Source organism: Eutrema salsugineum, unplaced genomic scaffold (assembly GCF_000478725.1).
Source record: "Eutrema salsugineum unplaced genomic scaffold, Eutsalg1_0 scaffold_12, whole genome shotgun sequence".
Lineage (NCBI taxonomy): Eukaryota > Viridiplantae > Streptophyta > Magnoliopsida > Brassicales > Brassicaceae > Eutrema > Eutrema salsugineum.
In genome coordinates this window covers 5,813,197-5,829,739 of record NW_006256895.1, presented here as the reverse complement: position 1 = coordinate 5,829,739, position 16,543 = coordinate 5,813,197, and the positions used below count along the sequence as shown (strand labels likewise).

General features: G+C 39.7%; 1 protein-coding gene across 1 annotated transcript; it reads right to left on the bottom strand.

The window, feature by feature from the left end:
- Window positions 1–6,222: 6,222 nt before the first annotated feature.
- Window positions 6,223–8,574, bottom strand: LOC18025540 (probable pectinesterase/pectinesterase inhibitor 13). Its single transcript, XM_006408719.2, has 3 exons — window positions 7,580–8,574; window positions 7,328–7,488; window positions 6,223–7,028 (listed from the first exon to the last, which is right to left on the bottom strand). Exons 1-3 carry the CDS (start codon window positions 8,539–8,541, stop codon window positions 6,331–6,333), a joined length of 1,821 nt encoding a protein of 606 aa, XP_006408782.1. The 5' UTR covers window positions 8,542–8,574; the 3' UTR covers window positions 6,223–6,330.
- Between the last annotated feature and the right edge of the window lie 7,969 nt (window positions 8,575–16,543).

Genomic DNA, 16,543 nt, shown 5'->3' with positions numbered 1-16,543 from the left:
GATCATTTTAGTCTCATAACCTCACCCTAGCCAAAATCTGTTTGTTTAAACATTGCATCATTTGATTCACTTGATAAAAGCTTAATGAATGTGAAAGATTTGAGGGAGAGGAGAACTTGTGGAGATTTCTTGTTGAGTATATATATCTGAGTATGGTCTTGCATTGCATATTGAGCATGAAATTGAATTCTCTTAGTGGTCACTTCTCCCAAAGGAAATATGAACTCCCCATGCATTCAACCTCTCTCTCTCATTTGTTCTTTTTGCTTGGGGACAAGCAAAAGATAAGTGTGGGGGAGTTGATATATTCATAATTTGCATACTTAGGATTGCATTTTTTGTCCAAATATTGAGTCTCATGCATACATTTAGGTAGTTCTCAATGCTTTTGTCCTTATCGTTGGTTTAGTTAGGAATTGCATTAGGTCCTAGAGTGTCTTGCACTTTTGGAGTGTTTACAGGTATTTTGGAGTCAATTTGGAGCATCTGGAGCAGAAACCGTGGAGAGACTCTCGTGTGAATGCATCAGAACCGGACAAGTGTATAGAAGCTGACAATCCCTCTACTTCATCACCTGAAACGGAACACTGGCATTGCGATCCAGCCTTTGGTGCCTTCATCAATATTCAAGAGCGATGAGTCGTGTTTCCGTAACGCCTGAGATTGTCCAATTTGGAGCTGTGTGCTGAATGTTATGGAGTTTATAAGGAACACATGTCTCGGAGCCACTAGAGGACCAAAGTGACGCGCATCAAAGAACCGGTGAGACGAAGCCCTTGCCGATGTCATCTGGACCCGGACCATTCACCAAAGTTGTAGATGATAAAGCTATATTGCTCATGGAGTTGACAGACCGAGGTTCGGACCACTGCGTTGAGAGTTATGAAGGTTTTTGTTCAGATGGTTTGCATTCATATCGACCAGAAGCATCCAGATAAGAAGTGGTCGACATTTTCAACCTGGGACGCCGAAATAATGTCGACCAAAATGTCGAAGTGAACCATGGTCGACATTTTCCAACCTCAAACGCCGAAGGAATGTTGACCAAAATATCGAGATAATGCACGTCGATATTTCTCTCGATCCAATCCGAATTTTAGGGCCTTAATGGGCCAATATCCTGTTTGTTAAGGGTTGACTCATTAAGAAAACCCTTCCTATATATAGTTTTGAGATATTAATCATTAGGTTAAGCTTTATTCTCTTTGTTTATTTGCCTCTTTTCTGAAAGACCTAAACTTTGTAAGAGAGATCTTCATTTTCTGGGTTTGAATCAAGAGAGTACTTTGTGTTTAAAGCTTAAATCGATCATCCTATATCTTTCCATCTCCATTTCTAATCTCTAATCATGCTTAACTAATCTACTTACAAAGGTTTAGGAGAGTTAAACATGATTAGTGAGTAGTCTTTCTTTAAGCATCTAGGTGTGTAGATTTAGGGTGCTTAGATGTAGATTAATGATTGTTTAGGCTTAGATTCTCTTCTCCTTTCCTTAGTTAGCTGATCCTAATGCTAGATCCTTGCACATCACTTGGGTCTAGAATCTGGGTTTTTCATGCACCAAAAGTGTTTGATGAAATGCCTGAATGAAAGCTAACTAAGGGTTTATGCCTTAATGCCATGATGATATTTGTTAAATGCATAAATGACATATTAGAACTATTTCTTAATGCTCATTGATTCATATTTCACAAATGAGAATTTGGTTTTAAAATGGATGAGTGTAGAGGTTAATGCCTTCATAAGAGGATTAATCTAGTTTAGAGTTCTAAGTTAATTGGTTTTGAGATCATGTGATTGCTTGCTATATCTTTCTGTATAAAATTCGGTCTTTCTTTGCTAGAGATTCTTTGGTCACTTATTAGGCTTGGAACATTATGCTTGTTGATTGCTTGGTTATCTCTAATTGTTGTTAGACTTGATTAAGTGATTTGCAAAGGGATTTCTGTCGTGAGAGTGGATTAATCTGATTAAGAAGCCTAGACTAAAGAGTAGCAAGTGTTTCATTGTTGTTTAGCATCATTAGTTTGCATTCAAAGCACCCTAATCAATGACCACACCTAGAGGCTTAGTTTTCTCATCTTGTTTACCATCTATCATTTGCTTCTTGCTTTTAATCATTGCAAGTTTGTTAATCTTGTTTAGTTTCCTTTTAATCACCTTTTTGAATCAAACCCCTCCTTGTTTGCTTGAATTAAGTAACAGATCATATAGTCTAGTGTATAGCTTCCACATTCTTGGATTGACACCCCTTATACTACTTTGACAAGGGGATTGATAGCCCTCAAGAGCCTTAAAAACTCTTGTCTATCAAAACACAATGAATCTATCTAAAATACATGCATGAGACTCTATTCTTGGATTAAAAATTGGACCCTAAACAAGTTTACTCTGGTCGTAGCTGAGGTTGTTCGTCGAGAGGGTGCAGCAGTGGTGACGCTCTGGTCGCCATTGGAGTTTGTTCGTCGAGAGGGTGCAGCAATGGTGATGCCCTTGCGGAAGTGGAGAAATCGAAGTGTTTTCTTACCGCATCGGTTAGATCATAAATCCAGGCTCTCTGGATCAAATACTGCATCTCTGTCGTCATCACGTCGAGCCGCTCTGTGATTGCTTCGTTCCTTTTATTTTGCTCCTCCATCTTCTTCATTAGCACGACTAGCATACTTTTCACCTCGTCCTGGGTTTCACCTCGTCATTGTGTTCAACGGTGGAGCGTCTTTTTCCGTGTTGTTGTTGTTGTACTCGTCAGAAGTGTTGTTTGACATGTTCTTCGAAACTTAGGGTCTTGTCGATTTTTGAGTCAGAAAACTTCTTATACCCATAGACAATACGAAATTGTTTGAGCCAAAACATGCACAATCAGAATTTGTTAAGAAAATAAGAGGGATCTGAAGTTTTATTACTGGAAAAGTTTAATCACAACAACACAAGATCGAAAAAGGTTTTTATTACTTGAAAACTTCTTATCCCCATCTCCCCTCTGAATTCAACTCGACCCACTTCTTTTCCCAATGCGGCTCGGCCAAACCGAACCACACCCTGGTTCGTTTAGGTTACTTTTCTCGGCTCGGCAGGTTCAGATTAAACCCTTGTTGAGCCCGGTTTGTCTACTACGACCAAGCTTAGTGAAACCCATTTCGGATACTTAGTCGATTTCGGGAGTGAAACTCGAAGGGTGGAATCCGACCCCAACAACCCTTGTTGTTCTCATCTGATTCCAAATACACGGCAATACACTAGTGAACTAACCCATTTTGAACTGAATTTGCCTCCAAACCCTTGCACTCTAGCTCCAGAAAGGAACCATTACTCACCAAAGGGTTGTGAGAATTCAACCATGCAAGTATCCATGGTCTCCATGCTCTTTAGTCAAGGCAATTTGTAGATGATCCTCCAGAATCAGCTCTTCAAGTAACTCTTCAGCCAATTCTACCATAGATTCAATGTAGAACACCTGACCCTCTAGAGTTGGTTTCTTCATGACTTCAATGATGTCAAATTTCAGGACTTCTTGAAAATGGAGATCAATCTTCCCTCTTTTAACATCAATGATGGCTCCAGAAGTTGCCAAGAAGGGTCTTCCAAAGATCAAATGATCTTTAGGCTTCTCATCCATATCAAGATAAAAAGAGACCTAGTTGGAAATTGAAAGTTACCAATTCAAACTGGCAAGTCTTCAAGGAGCCCAATAGGGTGCCTCAGTGACCTATCAACAAGGATCAAAGAGATTCTACAAGGCTTATACACTTTAAACCGAACTTCCTTGTTAATACGAATGGCATAAGGCTCATGAGATAGCACAACCATACCCTATAGCTCCTTGGTTTTCTGCACCATTGCATCCTTAAGAAACCTGGTGTATTGAGGCACCAAGAGAAATGCATCTACCAATGGCATTTTAACTTCCACTTTCTCCATTTTTTGTCAAACAAATCTCGGTACTTCTCTATTAGCTTCTTCTTAAACCTCCTTGGAAATGAAGACATAAGTTTGTATGAAGGAGGAACAAATGGTGTGTCCTTTTTCTTAGGCTTCTCAGGCGCCTTTTCTTCTAGTATGCCCTTGCTCTTAGCTCCTTTACTCACTTCTTGATCAGCACACTCATCTTCTTGGCCATTTTCACAGGTTTTACTCCTTAGTATACTCTTTAATATTTGTCACAGATTTCCCTAGAAGAGAACCTTGTGGCCGAGATGATGAGGCTCCTTTGTTCTCAGATTTCCAAATCTCCTTTTGGTCGTTAAGGATCTGTTGAAACATGCCTGTTAGGTTAAACTTAGGTGGAATAAAAGAATTTTGTTGTCCCTGATTTGTACCAAAACCTGGAGGATAAGAATTCTTAGTCTGGAAACTATCTTGAGTGTTGGAGGTGTTGCCTTGAACTTGTGGAGCAACACTTTGCTGAGCATAGTCCTGCTACCATTGGTAGTTTCCTTGGAACTGATTTCTATTGTTATACCTTTTGTTTTGAGGCTGTTGTGGAGGATACACCTGATCTCATGGATTTGTAACATTTGGATTCTTTATAGGAGAGATTCTGATCGTTGCCATAGTTGTTGAATCTCTGAAACTTGTTCTGCCTTCCAATGTAGTTCGCTTCGTTGTGGCCAGCAAAGTCGTCCTTTCCCTCTTCACAGCTTTGAGAGGTCCTTGTTGGTCGAGGTTCTCCTTGGCCTCAATCGATTCTCTGATGAATCTCCTTCAATTGATAGTCATTAACTGATCCATCCGAGCTATCATGGTATTTATCAATAATTTTTTTATTTCGATGGTACTTATCATGGTATTAATCATGGTACTTCACCATCTTCTGTCATTTCGACCTCAAACAATTTTAACAAACAGATTACAAGTGAAAATCTCTTAAAGTGTTTATCTTACAAGTGCTATAACTCTCAGGGTGTTTCAGTCAACTCTCAAAGGCCTAAAAAAGCAGAGATTCTCAATAGTATATCGAACAAAATCAATCAAATTTCATGATCAAATCTCCAAGCAATTATAAGTAAATGAACAGAACACAGATAGAAAGATTAAGAGATTTTTGTTTCTTTTTTTTTTTTTGAATATGCTAATATATCTACCAGCTTATGATTCTGATGCTTCTTTTAGTGTTTTTCTTGGGATTTTTTTTTTAAAGACTGGATCGACACAGAAGATAAAAAGACAAGAAATGAAAGATTGTGAAAGTTGAGAAGATAATATAGAGATAAAATTTCCGAACTTCTTAGTGTGCTCAGATACCATTTGATACAATCTTCCTAAGATTGGCACTCAGAAGGTGGTAAAATGGATAAATTTGCTTCAAATGATACGTGAGACACAAATGAAGAAAGCGTTAGAGCCATGGGTCACAAAGAAGTTGCGGAATGGCTTCTGATATACCGGGGTTGATTGATAGGGATGATACTCAAAACAATTAAACTTATTTACAAGGAACCGATGAAATTCTCTCAAAGTTTTGAAGAAGAAGATTTTTATTACTAAAAAGTTTGATTGATCAAAAGATGATATTCTGAATGAGATTACAAGCACTTTTAAAGAAAAAAAATAAAAGAAGTGTAGAAAACAAAGCAAAACCTCGAAAATCACACTTAGACTAAGACCAACTTTGAATGACTCTGGATCTTAATACGCATGCCCCTTAGACTTCTTAGATTCGAAATTGCTTTTTTTGCTGGGCTTAAGTCTTGAATCAAAAAACTGGGCTTGAGTAGAAGTGAGAACCATTGCTTCATTTTAAAAATCAGTTGGCACAAAGCCAAAGACAAAGACAAGGGAAAAAGAGTGCAAATGGGTCACTTACCCGTTTATTAATCACCATGGACGTGAATCAAAACCTGTGAGGTTTGTAATTCATCTTTTCCATCCTTGCCCAAGTGATTTAGTCAATCTCCCAACTGACTAAGTATGACACCAATTATCTCCTTGAATCTTCTAGGTCTGGCTAAGGTCATTGGTCCATGTGGTAAAACTAGTGGCTCATCAGCTTCAAGCTCATCATTCACTGGTACAAGTTCTGGTTCAAGTTCCATTTCTAAAGCTCCATCCATGATCATATTAATGTAGAATAGTTTATTTAGGTTAAAATATAGCATATCATTTTCTGCTATGTTGACTAAAATAATAATCCTTAAATATGCTTCCTTCCAAAAATATATTCAGCACAAAACGATATAGGTTTGATAAAACACATTCTCTTAGCTTAGTATGTTCTGAATCGCTTATATGTCCAAAAAAACAATTTATGGATGCAATTTTTAATTCATTTCTGAATCCCTTAAATACAAAACAAGTCACCCCATTAGCTTCTCAGCAAGCAACAAAATCTCATCAAGCATCATAAAGACCAAACTTAACGGGAGAACCTATTGCATTAATCCAATCTCCTTGTAAGAACGGTCCAACAGTATAGTTCAAAGCTTCGTCCTTGTTTATGACCCTAAATCCAGGCCAATTAACCCTGGTACTTGTATCTCCACATGGTCCTTTGTTCTTGTACTCCGCATAATACAATGTATCTATCGCAAAATCTGTATCTTGCCATCTCAACCATCCAACCGGATCGATCACATCCTCAATTGTAGATTCCATTACAATTGTTCGAGAGAATCTCTTCCAGGGTCGCCCAAGATAACTCTTGTACTCTGCCTTGACAGGCATAAGATGTTCGTTTGCAGCAATTTTACAGTTTTGGAACACAAAACCAGTTGTCTGAAACTGATCGACACGTCCTTGAACGGCCACCGTATTCTTTTGTCCTGGAATGCCCTTTCTGATATAGATGTTACAGTTTTGGAAGATGGCAGCTGCATCTCCAAATATGAAGTCAATTGTTCCCACAATCACACAACTTCTGTAGTACTGACGGTGCGTGTAGGCATACAATGTGTCTTGGTAGCCTTCAAATCGACAGTTGAGAAAAATTGATCGATCAGATTGAACACGTATTGCGACAGCTTGATGTCCCTCTGGCCCAGCCGTATTCCAGAACCCCATTGACTGTGCCATGAACCCTTCTCCTTGTGCAACTATTAAGGAACCAGTCATTTATATAAGAATTTAGTTTTATTCACATTGACACTTTAAATTTCAAGGTATGTTCAGTGACATATTTTTGTAGATGTCAAGATGAATATGATCTAAACATCAAAATTCATGACGGTATATTTTTTTCTTGAGAAAAACATACACGAGTTTGAAGGTGAATGGTGACACGTCAACGACATTAACACAAACCATTAGCTGATATCTCATGTTTGGTCACCTCAAACTTAATTGAAAAAGAATGTATATGTTTATCTGTATACTAGATTTTATCCCCACTTACCAAATGTTGCCGTGATAAAAGTGTGGACTTTCTTTGTGTGGCTTTTATTTCCGGCCACAATCGTCTTCTGAGATCCATCTCCAACCAAAGTAAGGTTTGCCTTCTTCTTATCAACAGTTACATATTCTTCATAAACACCTTGTTTTACGTAGATAATGTACCTTCAGAATTAAAAAGAAACCAAGAGTTAGTCAACCAAAGATAACGTGACGTAACAGTCACGATATGAAATGCTATATATAGTATGTGTACCTTCCCTCATATTTCTCAGGCATTGCTTTCAGAGCATCATTAATGCTTGTGAAATTTCCACTGCCATCTTTAGCCACAGTAGCGTTAGGATTCAAAGCCTTCACATCAACTGCCCTCAACATTCTTCTATCCTCATTGCTTACCCAATTTGGGATTTTGTCAAGTAGATTTCGTGTTGCGACCTTTGTAACAGGAGAGAGTTTTTCTCCAAAGGATTGAATCATTGCGAGGGAATTGCTGGTTAAAACCTGAGAAGAATTTACGCTCTTCTTAACTTCAGATTTTAGACTACCTTCCTCAAACCCGTCAAGGCATGTTTCCTGATATGACATCACCGCGCTTAGCCAACTGTCCAAACTGGGAACTATTTTTGAGAAATTGTTGATTTCTGTGTTGTTGACTATGTTCAGTGATGCGACAATTTCCTCCTTAGCGTCTTCTACAAGCAACTTACATTGTGAAATTGCATCTTTATCAAACTGGTTATCGGTCTTTAGACTCAAAACCTTCTCTAAAACTCGGTCGAGATCTTCATTGACAGCTTTAATGGCAGACTGCAAAATGATTGTCGGCTTTTCCAAAGAAAAACTCTTCTCTGTTCTGTTCTTGAACGTTTTCTCGCAGCTTAGCTTATACAGTGTTGAACTGCAAAGATTTTGAATTATTATATCAGTCTGACCGGGTTTCACTGATTGTGCCACTGAAACAGGCACCTTCGGGGTTGGGCTAGGGCTCTGGCTCTTTTTCTGACTATATTTGGCGTTGTTGTCGTTGTTTTTGTTGTTGTTCTTTGCTTGTTGTTCGTTTTTCTTCTCATATGCAACATAAGCAAAAGCTCCTCCAATAATGGCAGCAACAACTACAAGCAAAGAGACTGTTCCAACGATCATCCTCTTCCTGATCTTGCGTTTCCTGTTGGCGTTTACACGTTCTTGGATCTTGTCGAAATCTTGAAACGCCATTTCACCTTTTATTTTATATTCTGAGAATTTCGCTTAGGGGAGAGAAAGAAATGAATCTCCTCTGCCTTAGAAGGAGACCAAGGCAGGGAGGTTAAAAGGAAATATCAATCCTTATTAAGTTTTATTTCTGGCTCTTTTTCGTCTTCGCTCCCCTGTCTTTAATTTCCTGGTTTCAGTTTTTTTTGGTTACCGTCTTGTTGCAATTTCTACAAATGAACAAATCTGCTCTGGACGGGAGAGTTTTGTGGGATGGTGTCAATTTTTTTTAATCGAAAAAAAGAGAAATTTTTAGCCTTCTAAATATGGCATTCTTTTATGGAATCATAAATAATGATTAATGCTAGACAAGAGATGTTGGTCAAACAACAACAGGATGTCAGTTGATTAAGCAGCTACGTTGGAATGTTTGTTTCGGTGTTTTCTTAACCTTTTTGGTGAACAAATCAATTACGTCTTGGAGAAGGAGAATAACAATACTTTTAGTTGGATGCAAACAAATGTTTAAACTTGAGAGAGAGTAGATGATAACACCTGATTTTGACCACTTTTCACCATTTATTTCAAATGCTTTTTCAAAGGTTTTACTTTGTTTTAGGAAATTTTATTATGGTTTCCATGTATTTGTAGTTTCAAGGCTCTTTTCAGGAAACTTACGGAATATGATGGCAAAATGGAAGAAATCCACAATTTTAACTCAGAGTTAGACTATTAGAAGTTCAGCCTCAAATGAAGACTTTCTCACCGTCAGATCCAGCTCAAATTTGGAGACAATCAAGAGGAGACAACCAGCTTTCCATAGCACTTTACATCACAAAGATCCAACGGTGCAATCAAAAGATACATTGAGAACAAGTTGACCAAGTTCATCAGTCCCGGAAGACTCTCACCCGCGGCAACACATGTTTTACCTGTCCTGGAAGACTTTCACCCCCGGTGGAACTTAGGACGAGCCACAATGCCCAACATCAAAGCCCACTTCGCCATTTCTCTTCATAGAAGCCCTAAATGAGATCTGGAAGACCTTAGAACCTATAAATACATTGTTTAGTAGCCCTAAACGGGTGTGTGCTCCTGTAATGAGATTTTGAGCCACCAAACTTTTTTTTTCTAGGGTTAGGCGATGGAGATGGGGATTCTTCCCCAGATACATTGTTCTTCCTCTTTTTTATCTTATTAAATATTTTGTTTCATTCTTTTGCATTCTTCTATGTCTTTTATCATTCATTGCATCATGTAGATTACTCCTAGAGAGTCAGGTTGTTTGAAGATATCGACAAGCACATATATCGATTAGGATTTCTATTGTTCTTAGCCATATTCTGGATCTCATCCCTTCTAAGTTATTCGTAAAGCATGAGAGTAGATTAATGACCTATTCTCTGAGCCTAGGATCGATCAGAGCCACGAGAGTGCTGTATCAGATCATCCATATCTAGCTTCAGAAGATCATAGTCGCTATAGGAGTCGAAAGCTACCTATAGAGAAGATGTGAGCAGACGAATTCAGTGTTCATAGCATGATCTTAAGTTTAGCATGAGAGCGAGAGTTAATTGCTATATCTAAGAGATTAGTTTATTAAGGTGACGACAGTTGGTTAATCATACATGTGTCTATTCTAGTTCAATGCAGATTCCCAGAAACAGATGAAGATAAATCGCCCGGAAGCAAGTGTGAAATGCCACCATGCATCAATTAGAGTAAACCGGAGAAGTCTAAATCGTCACCTATGAGTTTAAGAGTCTTTAGTTTGAGTCGATATGCTTTAGATGTTCTTTTAACAATTCATCCCGCATTGTATCTCTTGTGAATATTAGATTAGGTTTAGCTTAGGATCTTAACCAAAAACCCCAATTCTTTTATTGGTTTATGAGTTTGCTTACTTCCCAATTACTCCCTGTGGATCGACACCCTAAGTCCTACAACGTACATCTGTGCACTTGCAGACACTAAGGTTTTATAAATTTAAAACTTTTGGAGGACCAACAGACTTGTAAAAAAACTACCCTAGGCCCGCAAGCCCATCAAGTTTTTGGCGCCGTTGCCGGGGAGGCATGAAGTCGCTGGAGGTCTAAACCTTGGAGGTTGAAGCCGCAGACGACTATATATATGTCGAGTTTCTGCCAAAGCAACATAGGAAGTAAACCAAATTCATAAACACCCTAACTTTTTCTTTTTCTGCTTATTATTTCTTTTGTTTGCCCTAGTTTCAGAAACTTTTGAAGCATGGATTATCCAAGAAGAAACCCTAACTCTGAGCTTCGGATCTTAACCAAAAACCCCAATTCTGTTATTGTTTTATAAGTTTGCTTACTTCCCAATTACTCCTTGTGGATCGACACCGTAAGTCCTACAACGTACATCTGTGCACTTGCAGACACTAGGGTTTTATAAATTTAAAACTTTTGGAGGACCAACAGACTTGTAAAAAAACAACCCTAGGCCCGCAAGCCCATCAAGTTTTTGGCGCCATTGCCGGGGAGGCATGAAGTCGCTGGAGGTCTAAACCTCGGAGGTTGAAGCCGCCAGACGACTATTGATAACACCGTATTTTGACCACTTTTATGGATCGTTTTGAAATACTTTTTCTATGTTTTTAATTGCTTTTAAGTACTTTTATCACGTTTTTCTAGTATTTGTAGTTCCAAGACTCTTTTCAGGTAACTTAGGGAAAAGCTTAACAAAATGTATAGAAAACCAGATTTCAGCTCAGCGTCAAACCGTCAGAAGTTCACCCCTGATTGAAGGCCTTCTGACTGTCTGATCCAGCTCAAATTTGGAGACCTTAAAGATGGAAGTATCAGCTTTCCAGTGCACTTTACAGCTTGGCAATCCAACGGTTCAATCAAAAGATACACGAAGAGCAAGATGTCCCGTAAACCAGCCGGCAAGCACTTCCACCCGCGGCCAACAAGCAATTTCCCGCGGTCAGGAGCATCCCGACCGCGGCAAACCACTCATTCCCCGCGGTCAGAGCACTCCCGACCGCGGCCATCAACCTCCGAGCCCAAAAAGCCCATTTCTGAAGCCCACATTTGGAGAAACCCTAAGTGACGTCCAGAGAGGTCTTGAGCACTATAAATACATGTCTTAGGAGCCCTAGAAATCGTGCAACCTTAGAGAACCGAATTATTTACTTCATACTTTTATTTTTTTTGCTTTAGCTTTTAGGGAGAGAGAGATTTGTTCTCTTGAACCCTTGTTCTTTCTTTTTCAATTTCGGTTTCTATTCTACTTCTTAATACTATGCTTTTGATTTCGTTCATTATGTCTGAGTAGTTTTATTGTTGGGATTAAGGGATTTTCGATGGGGATTTATATGTTTGATGAGGATTCCATGAGCTTTTGAGCCGAATCTTAGAACTTTTTCTTCTGATTTCGTTTTTACTGCATGAGAGTAGCGTCATGAACTACAATCTGATCCAGATGCTTGGTGACACGAAAGTGTTCATCAGGTATCAGATCTAGTTTGGGAGAGCAAAACAAACATAGGAGTGGAAACCTACCGATGGGCGAATTGTGAATTAGGACGAGTCTTAAACATAATGCATCTCTTCTCTTCCAGGACCAGAGTGGAAACCTACTGGTCAGGGTTGAGAGAGATAGTTGTCTATGATCACGACAGTGGCGTATTCATACGTCCCTGACTCAAGTTCGAAAAGTTTAAGCTAAGATCTTATCAAATTTCCTCTCTAGCAATGTTTTGAATCGTTCGTACCCCTGAGAAAACTTCCCTGAACCCCAACGCCTTCTTTCTTATTGATTTACACCGTTTTTATTTCAAGCTTTAGTTCAATATTGTCTTTCCTTTTTAGTAGATTTTCATTTAAGCAATTAGAATATCCGTTTTTCTCATTTTTAGTCATTTTCGTTAAGTTTAGTTATTACGTTATTTAATTCTCGTATTCTCTTTTAATATTTCGTTTTTTTTTTACATTTTAAACACACTACCAAACCCCCACAAAACCGTTTTTGTTCTAGACTTCCTTACTTTAACTTATTTCAAAGGCTTTTTGCAGGAAAAGATCCTCCTTCCCTGTGGATTCGATCCCTAAGTACTACAATCGATCAGCTGTGCACTTGCGGCTATTGATTTCAATTAGGGTAAAATTTGACAACCCTCGACACACACCACATCAAGTCACACCATCAAGTTTTTGGCGCCGTTGCTGGGGAAGGCACGCGTTTTCTTTTCTGCAAAACCCCGAGAAAGGTTAGTAAATCGACTCTAGAACCCCCTTTTCTGCAATTTTCCATTTTTCGGTTATTTTGTTTCCATTTCAGAAGATATGGATCCTATAAATCGAAATATACACTATGAGGAAGGTTTCTATAACACTCCTCAAGCCACCAGACGCAGAGAGAAGCATCTACGCGATATCTACGAAGAAACTCAACCCGAAGACTATAGAACGTTCCAGAAGGAGCCCTACGCACCTCAAATGGCAAACCCTAATACTCTATGTATCACCTACCTCCAAGTTCTCCAGAAAGATGAGAACGTCCAGCTCAGCAACAGACTGAGTCAGCTCGAAGGCGTGATCAGGCAGTTCATAGAAGCTCAAGCAACCGCTACAACTGCTCTAAACGAAAGGATTGATGGGATATCGAAAATTTTTAATGAAAAAATCGATAACCTAGCCTCACAAGTCAATTCAATAGAAGAACGTGCAACCAAGGATGCAGCTATGATTGCTAACAGGTTCAACAGCATGGAGGAAGAGCAAGCAAAGCACAACTATGAGCTTCGCAACACCAAAAACAAAGTCATGGACCTGGATTTCAAACTCGATGACGTGGACAAGGCCTTAAACGAAGCTAAGAATGAGTCTTATGACTTTACAGTCGAAGTTTCAGAGAAGGTGTACAAAGTCATCGACAAAACCGAAGAGCTTGACTCAACCATGGACAAAGTAGTTTATGCTCTTGATGAAGTTAAAGAAAAGGTTGAGGAGATCATGCAAGGACTTGGAGATCAGATTCCAGCACCCAAAACTAAAGACTCAAGTCCAGAGAGGAAGTACATCAAGCCAGAAGACCCAGGAGACCACCCAGGAGGCAAAAGAGGAAGCAACAGCAGCAGAGCAGCTCGGAGACAAATTCCCGTGGTTGCGTTGGCTCCGACCGCGGCCAACAAGCGCTCCCCCGCGGTCGTGATGGGCCTGCCCGCGGCCCATGGTTGCTTCCCCGCGGTCGCGTCACCTGCAGTCAAGACAACCGTAAAAACGTTCCAAAACAGTCTCGTTCAGCTCATACAAGCATCTGTACGTCTGGTACACCTCCTGGGATGACTAAACCACTTCAACAACAACTGGTTTGCTCCATAAGCATCCAAAGATCTGAAGAAGAGGACAAGTCATGGCCTTGCAACATGGCTTTGTCTTGTGAAGATGAGTATGAAGAGCAATACTCTGAAGATGAAGAGTATGGGTTGTTTGTAGAAGATCCAAACGCAGGATATTCCTCAGAAGATGACTCAGGAGAGATTCAATGGATCACCAACAACATCAGTAGAGAAAAACTAATGGAGTTCAACAACGTAGTCAGGTCATTCCCTGCTCATTTAAGCTTTGATGAAATCTGGAAACTTGGTCATTTGCAAGTCTTTTTCAGGTACTGCAAGGAGTCTAAAGAGGATATCCATAGATACTTTATGAGAGCTCGATACATGACAACACCAGAAGCAGCTGTCTATGCGATTCACCTCAAAAATCCAGAAGACTGCAGCCACTACACCAACAAAATCAGCAAAGAAAAGCTCGATGAATTTAATGATGTGGTTCGAAATTTGCCTGAAGGAATCACGTTTGCCAGAGCTTGCAAGGACTTCATGATAGGCCACTACTTCTGTGAGAGAAAAGAATCAATCCCTGAGATAGAGGACTTGTTCAATCATGCCAGAGGAGGTAAACCTGTTCGAACTCTTCATAAAATCGAAGGTGTAGGTCAGTTTCTTATCTCTTGTTCTATTAGAGGAGAAATGTTTAAAAACGTGCTATGTGATTCTGGAGCTTGTCTTAACATGATGTCCAAGGCAATTGCTTTGAGACTTGGTATTAGACACCTGCGCAGGACTAGAGCAAAGATTAGCTTAGCTGATGATTCTAATGCAACACCTCAAGGAATAGCTCATGAAATTCCTTTGAGAATAGGAGATTGCATAGTGCCTGTCGACTTCTACATTGTCGAAACGAGAGATGCAACATATCCAGTGATTCTCGGATGGTCTTTTCTAGCAACTTCCGGAGCTATAATGGACTGACCAAACCGGAGGATTTCATTTGCTAATATCGACAAAGATGTCTTCACAGAAGCTGTCCCATACAACAGCAAAGCAGGAAAACGTTCTGCAACAGAAGAGTTTGAAGAAGAACTTTGGAGTGACGAAGAACCTGCTAAGCAAAGCAAGGAGATGTCGAAAAAGACTTGTCTCAGGACAAGGTCTTCTTCATTAGAATAAGTCACGTCCAACACCAAAAGTCGAGCTAAACGACTTAAAATAGAAGCGCTTAATGGGAGGCAACCCATTTAGGTATTGTTTTTTTTAGAATTTTTCTTTCTTTTTCTTTTGATCTTTTTCTTTTTCTTAGTTTCAGGTGTTTCTTATAAAACAAAAAAGCCGAAAAAAAAAAATCAAAAAACCAGAAAAAACCAAAAAGAAGGTTGGTACCTGACTGCTCGGCCCAGCAGGAACCAAGGAGAAGCAGGAAGAGGCCGCGATATAAGCCCCCGCGGTCGCAGACGTTCTGACCGCGGGAAACCTACCATCGACCGCGGTCGCGTAGTCCTGACCGTGGCCGAGTGCTTGATCGCCGCGGTCGTGCAGCCCCTGACCGCGGCATCTGGTCGTTGACATCAAACCCGACCCCAAACCACCCCTTTCACCTCATTTCACCTCACCAATCACCCTCCACCTCATTCATCACCCTCCACCACCTTCATCACCACCTAATCACCTTCCCAAACCCCTTCGAATGAATCCGGTTCATCTCCACCAGCATCCCGGATCCAGGTAAGTTCTCTTTGTCCTTACCAATTCGATTATTTATGCATTTTTCTCATCCAATCTCGACCTGTTTCACACTGAGGACAGTGTGATTTAAGTCTGGGGGAGGATTTCATCCCTTTCTAACCACCTTTCTTTCATGAGTCTTGCATTATCTACATTTTTTTTCAAAGTTTTTCAAAATCGGTTTTCAAAACAAAATACGTTTTAAAGGGAATGGTTAACATGAATCAATGATAGTTGACTGTGTGCTTTAGACTGTTCCTAGTGACATGCTCATTCATGATGTAGGACTAGACTAGGCGGTAGCTAAGCACATTTGAAACGAAGTACCCCAGAGGAATTTGAATGATTTCGATTTAGATGAAGGGATACACTAGCTCTGTTTTATTTGGACTTAATTTGGACTTAATTTTCTCATTGAAGCATTAGACCAGGGAAACGAATCATACATTCAGGACTCCTTTATCCTTTTACCACTCTCTGTTGATCCTGAATGGCTAGTTCATCTTTAGCTAGTTCCCCACCTTAACCAATCCTCTTTCAAACCACATGCACTCTTGTTTTCTATTGTCTTATATGCAGATAAGTGCAAAAACGTTGGAGAGAAAGAGGAACGACGCAGTTTTCAGTCACCAAGGACAGAGACCTGCGATTTGCTGGAAAATTTCCCGGAAGGATTCAACACAAGAGGAAGCTCAGTTTGCCTTAGAAAAATCTCAAATTTTAGTACAATCTCGTCCCCTAGTCTCTCTCTCTTTAAAAGGCATTTCCTTTCCAAAAAAAAAAAAAAATCCGAAAAGAAGAAAAGAAATGAAATAAAAGCTTTAGAGAGTCTAGAGAGGTCGAATTTTAAGTCCCAAGGCAACTGAAGTTTGATTTTATGGAGTTTTTGGAGATTGTTTTCTGATTCCCGGAAAGAATCTAAGTCTGGGGGAACAGCTGTTTACAACAAAGGAGGAAGGATTATGCAACAACATTTGGCAAGAAGAAGTGACT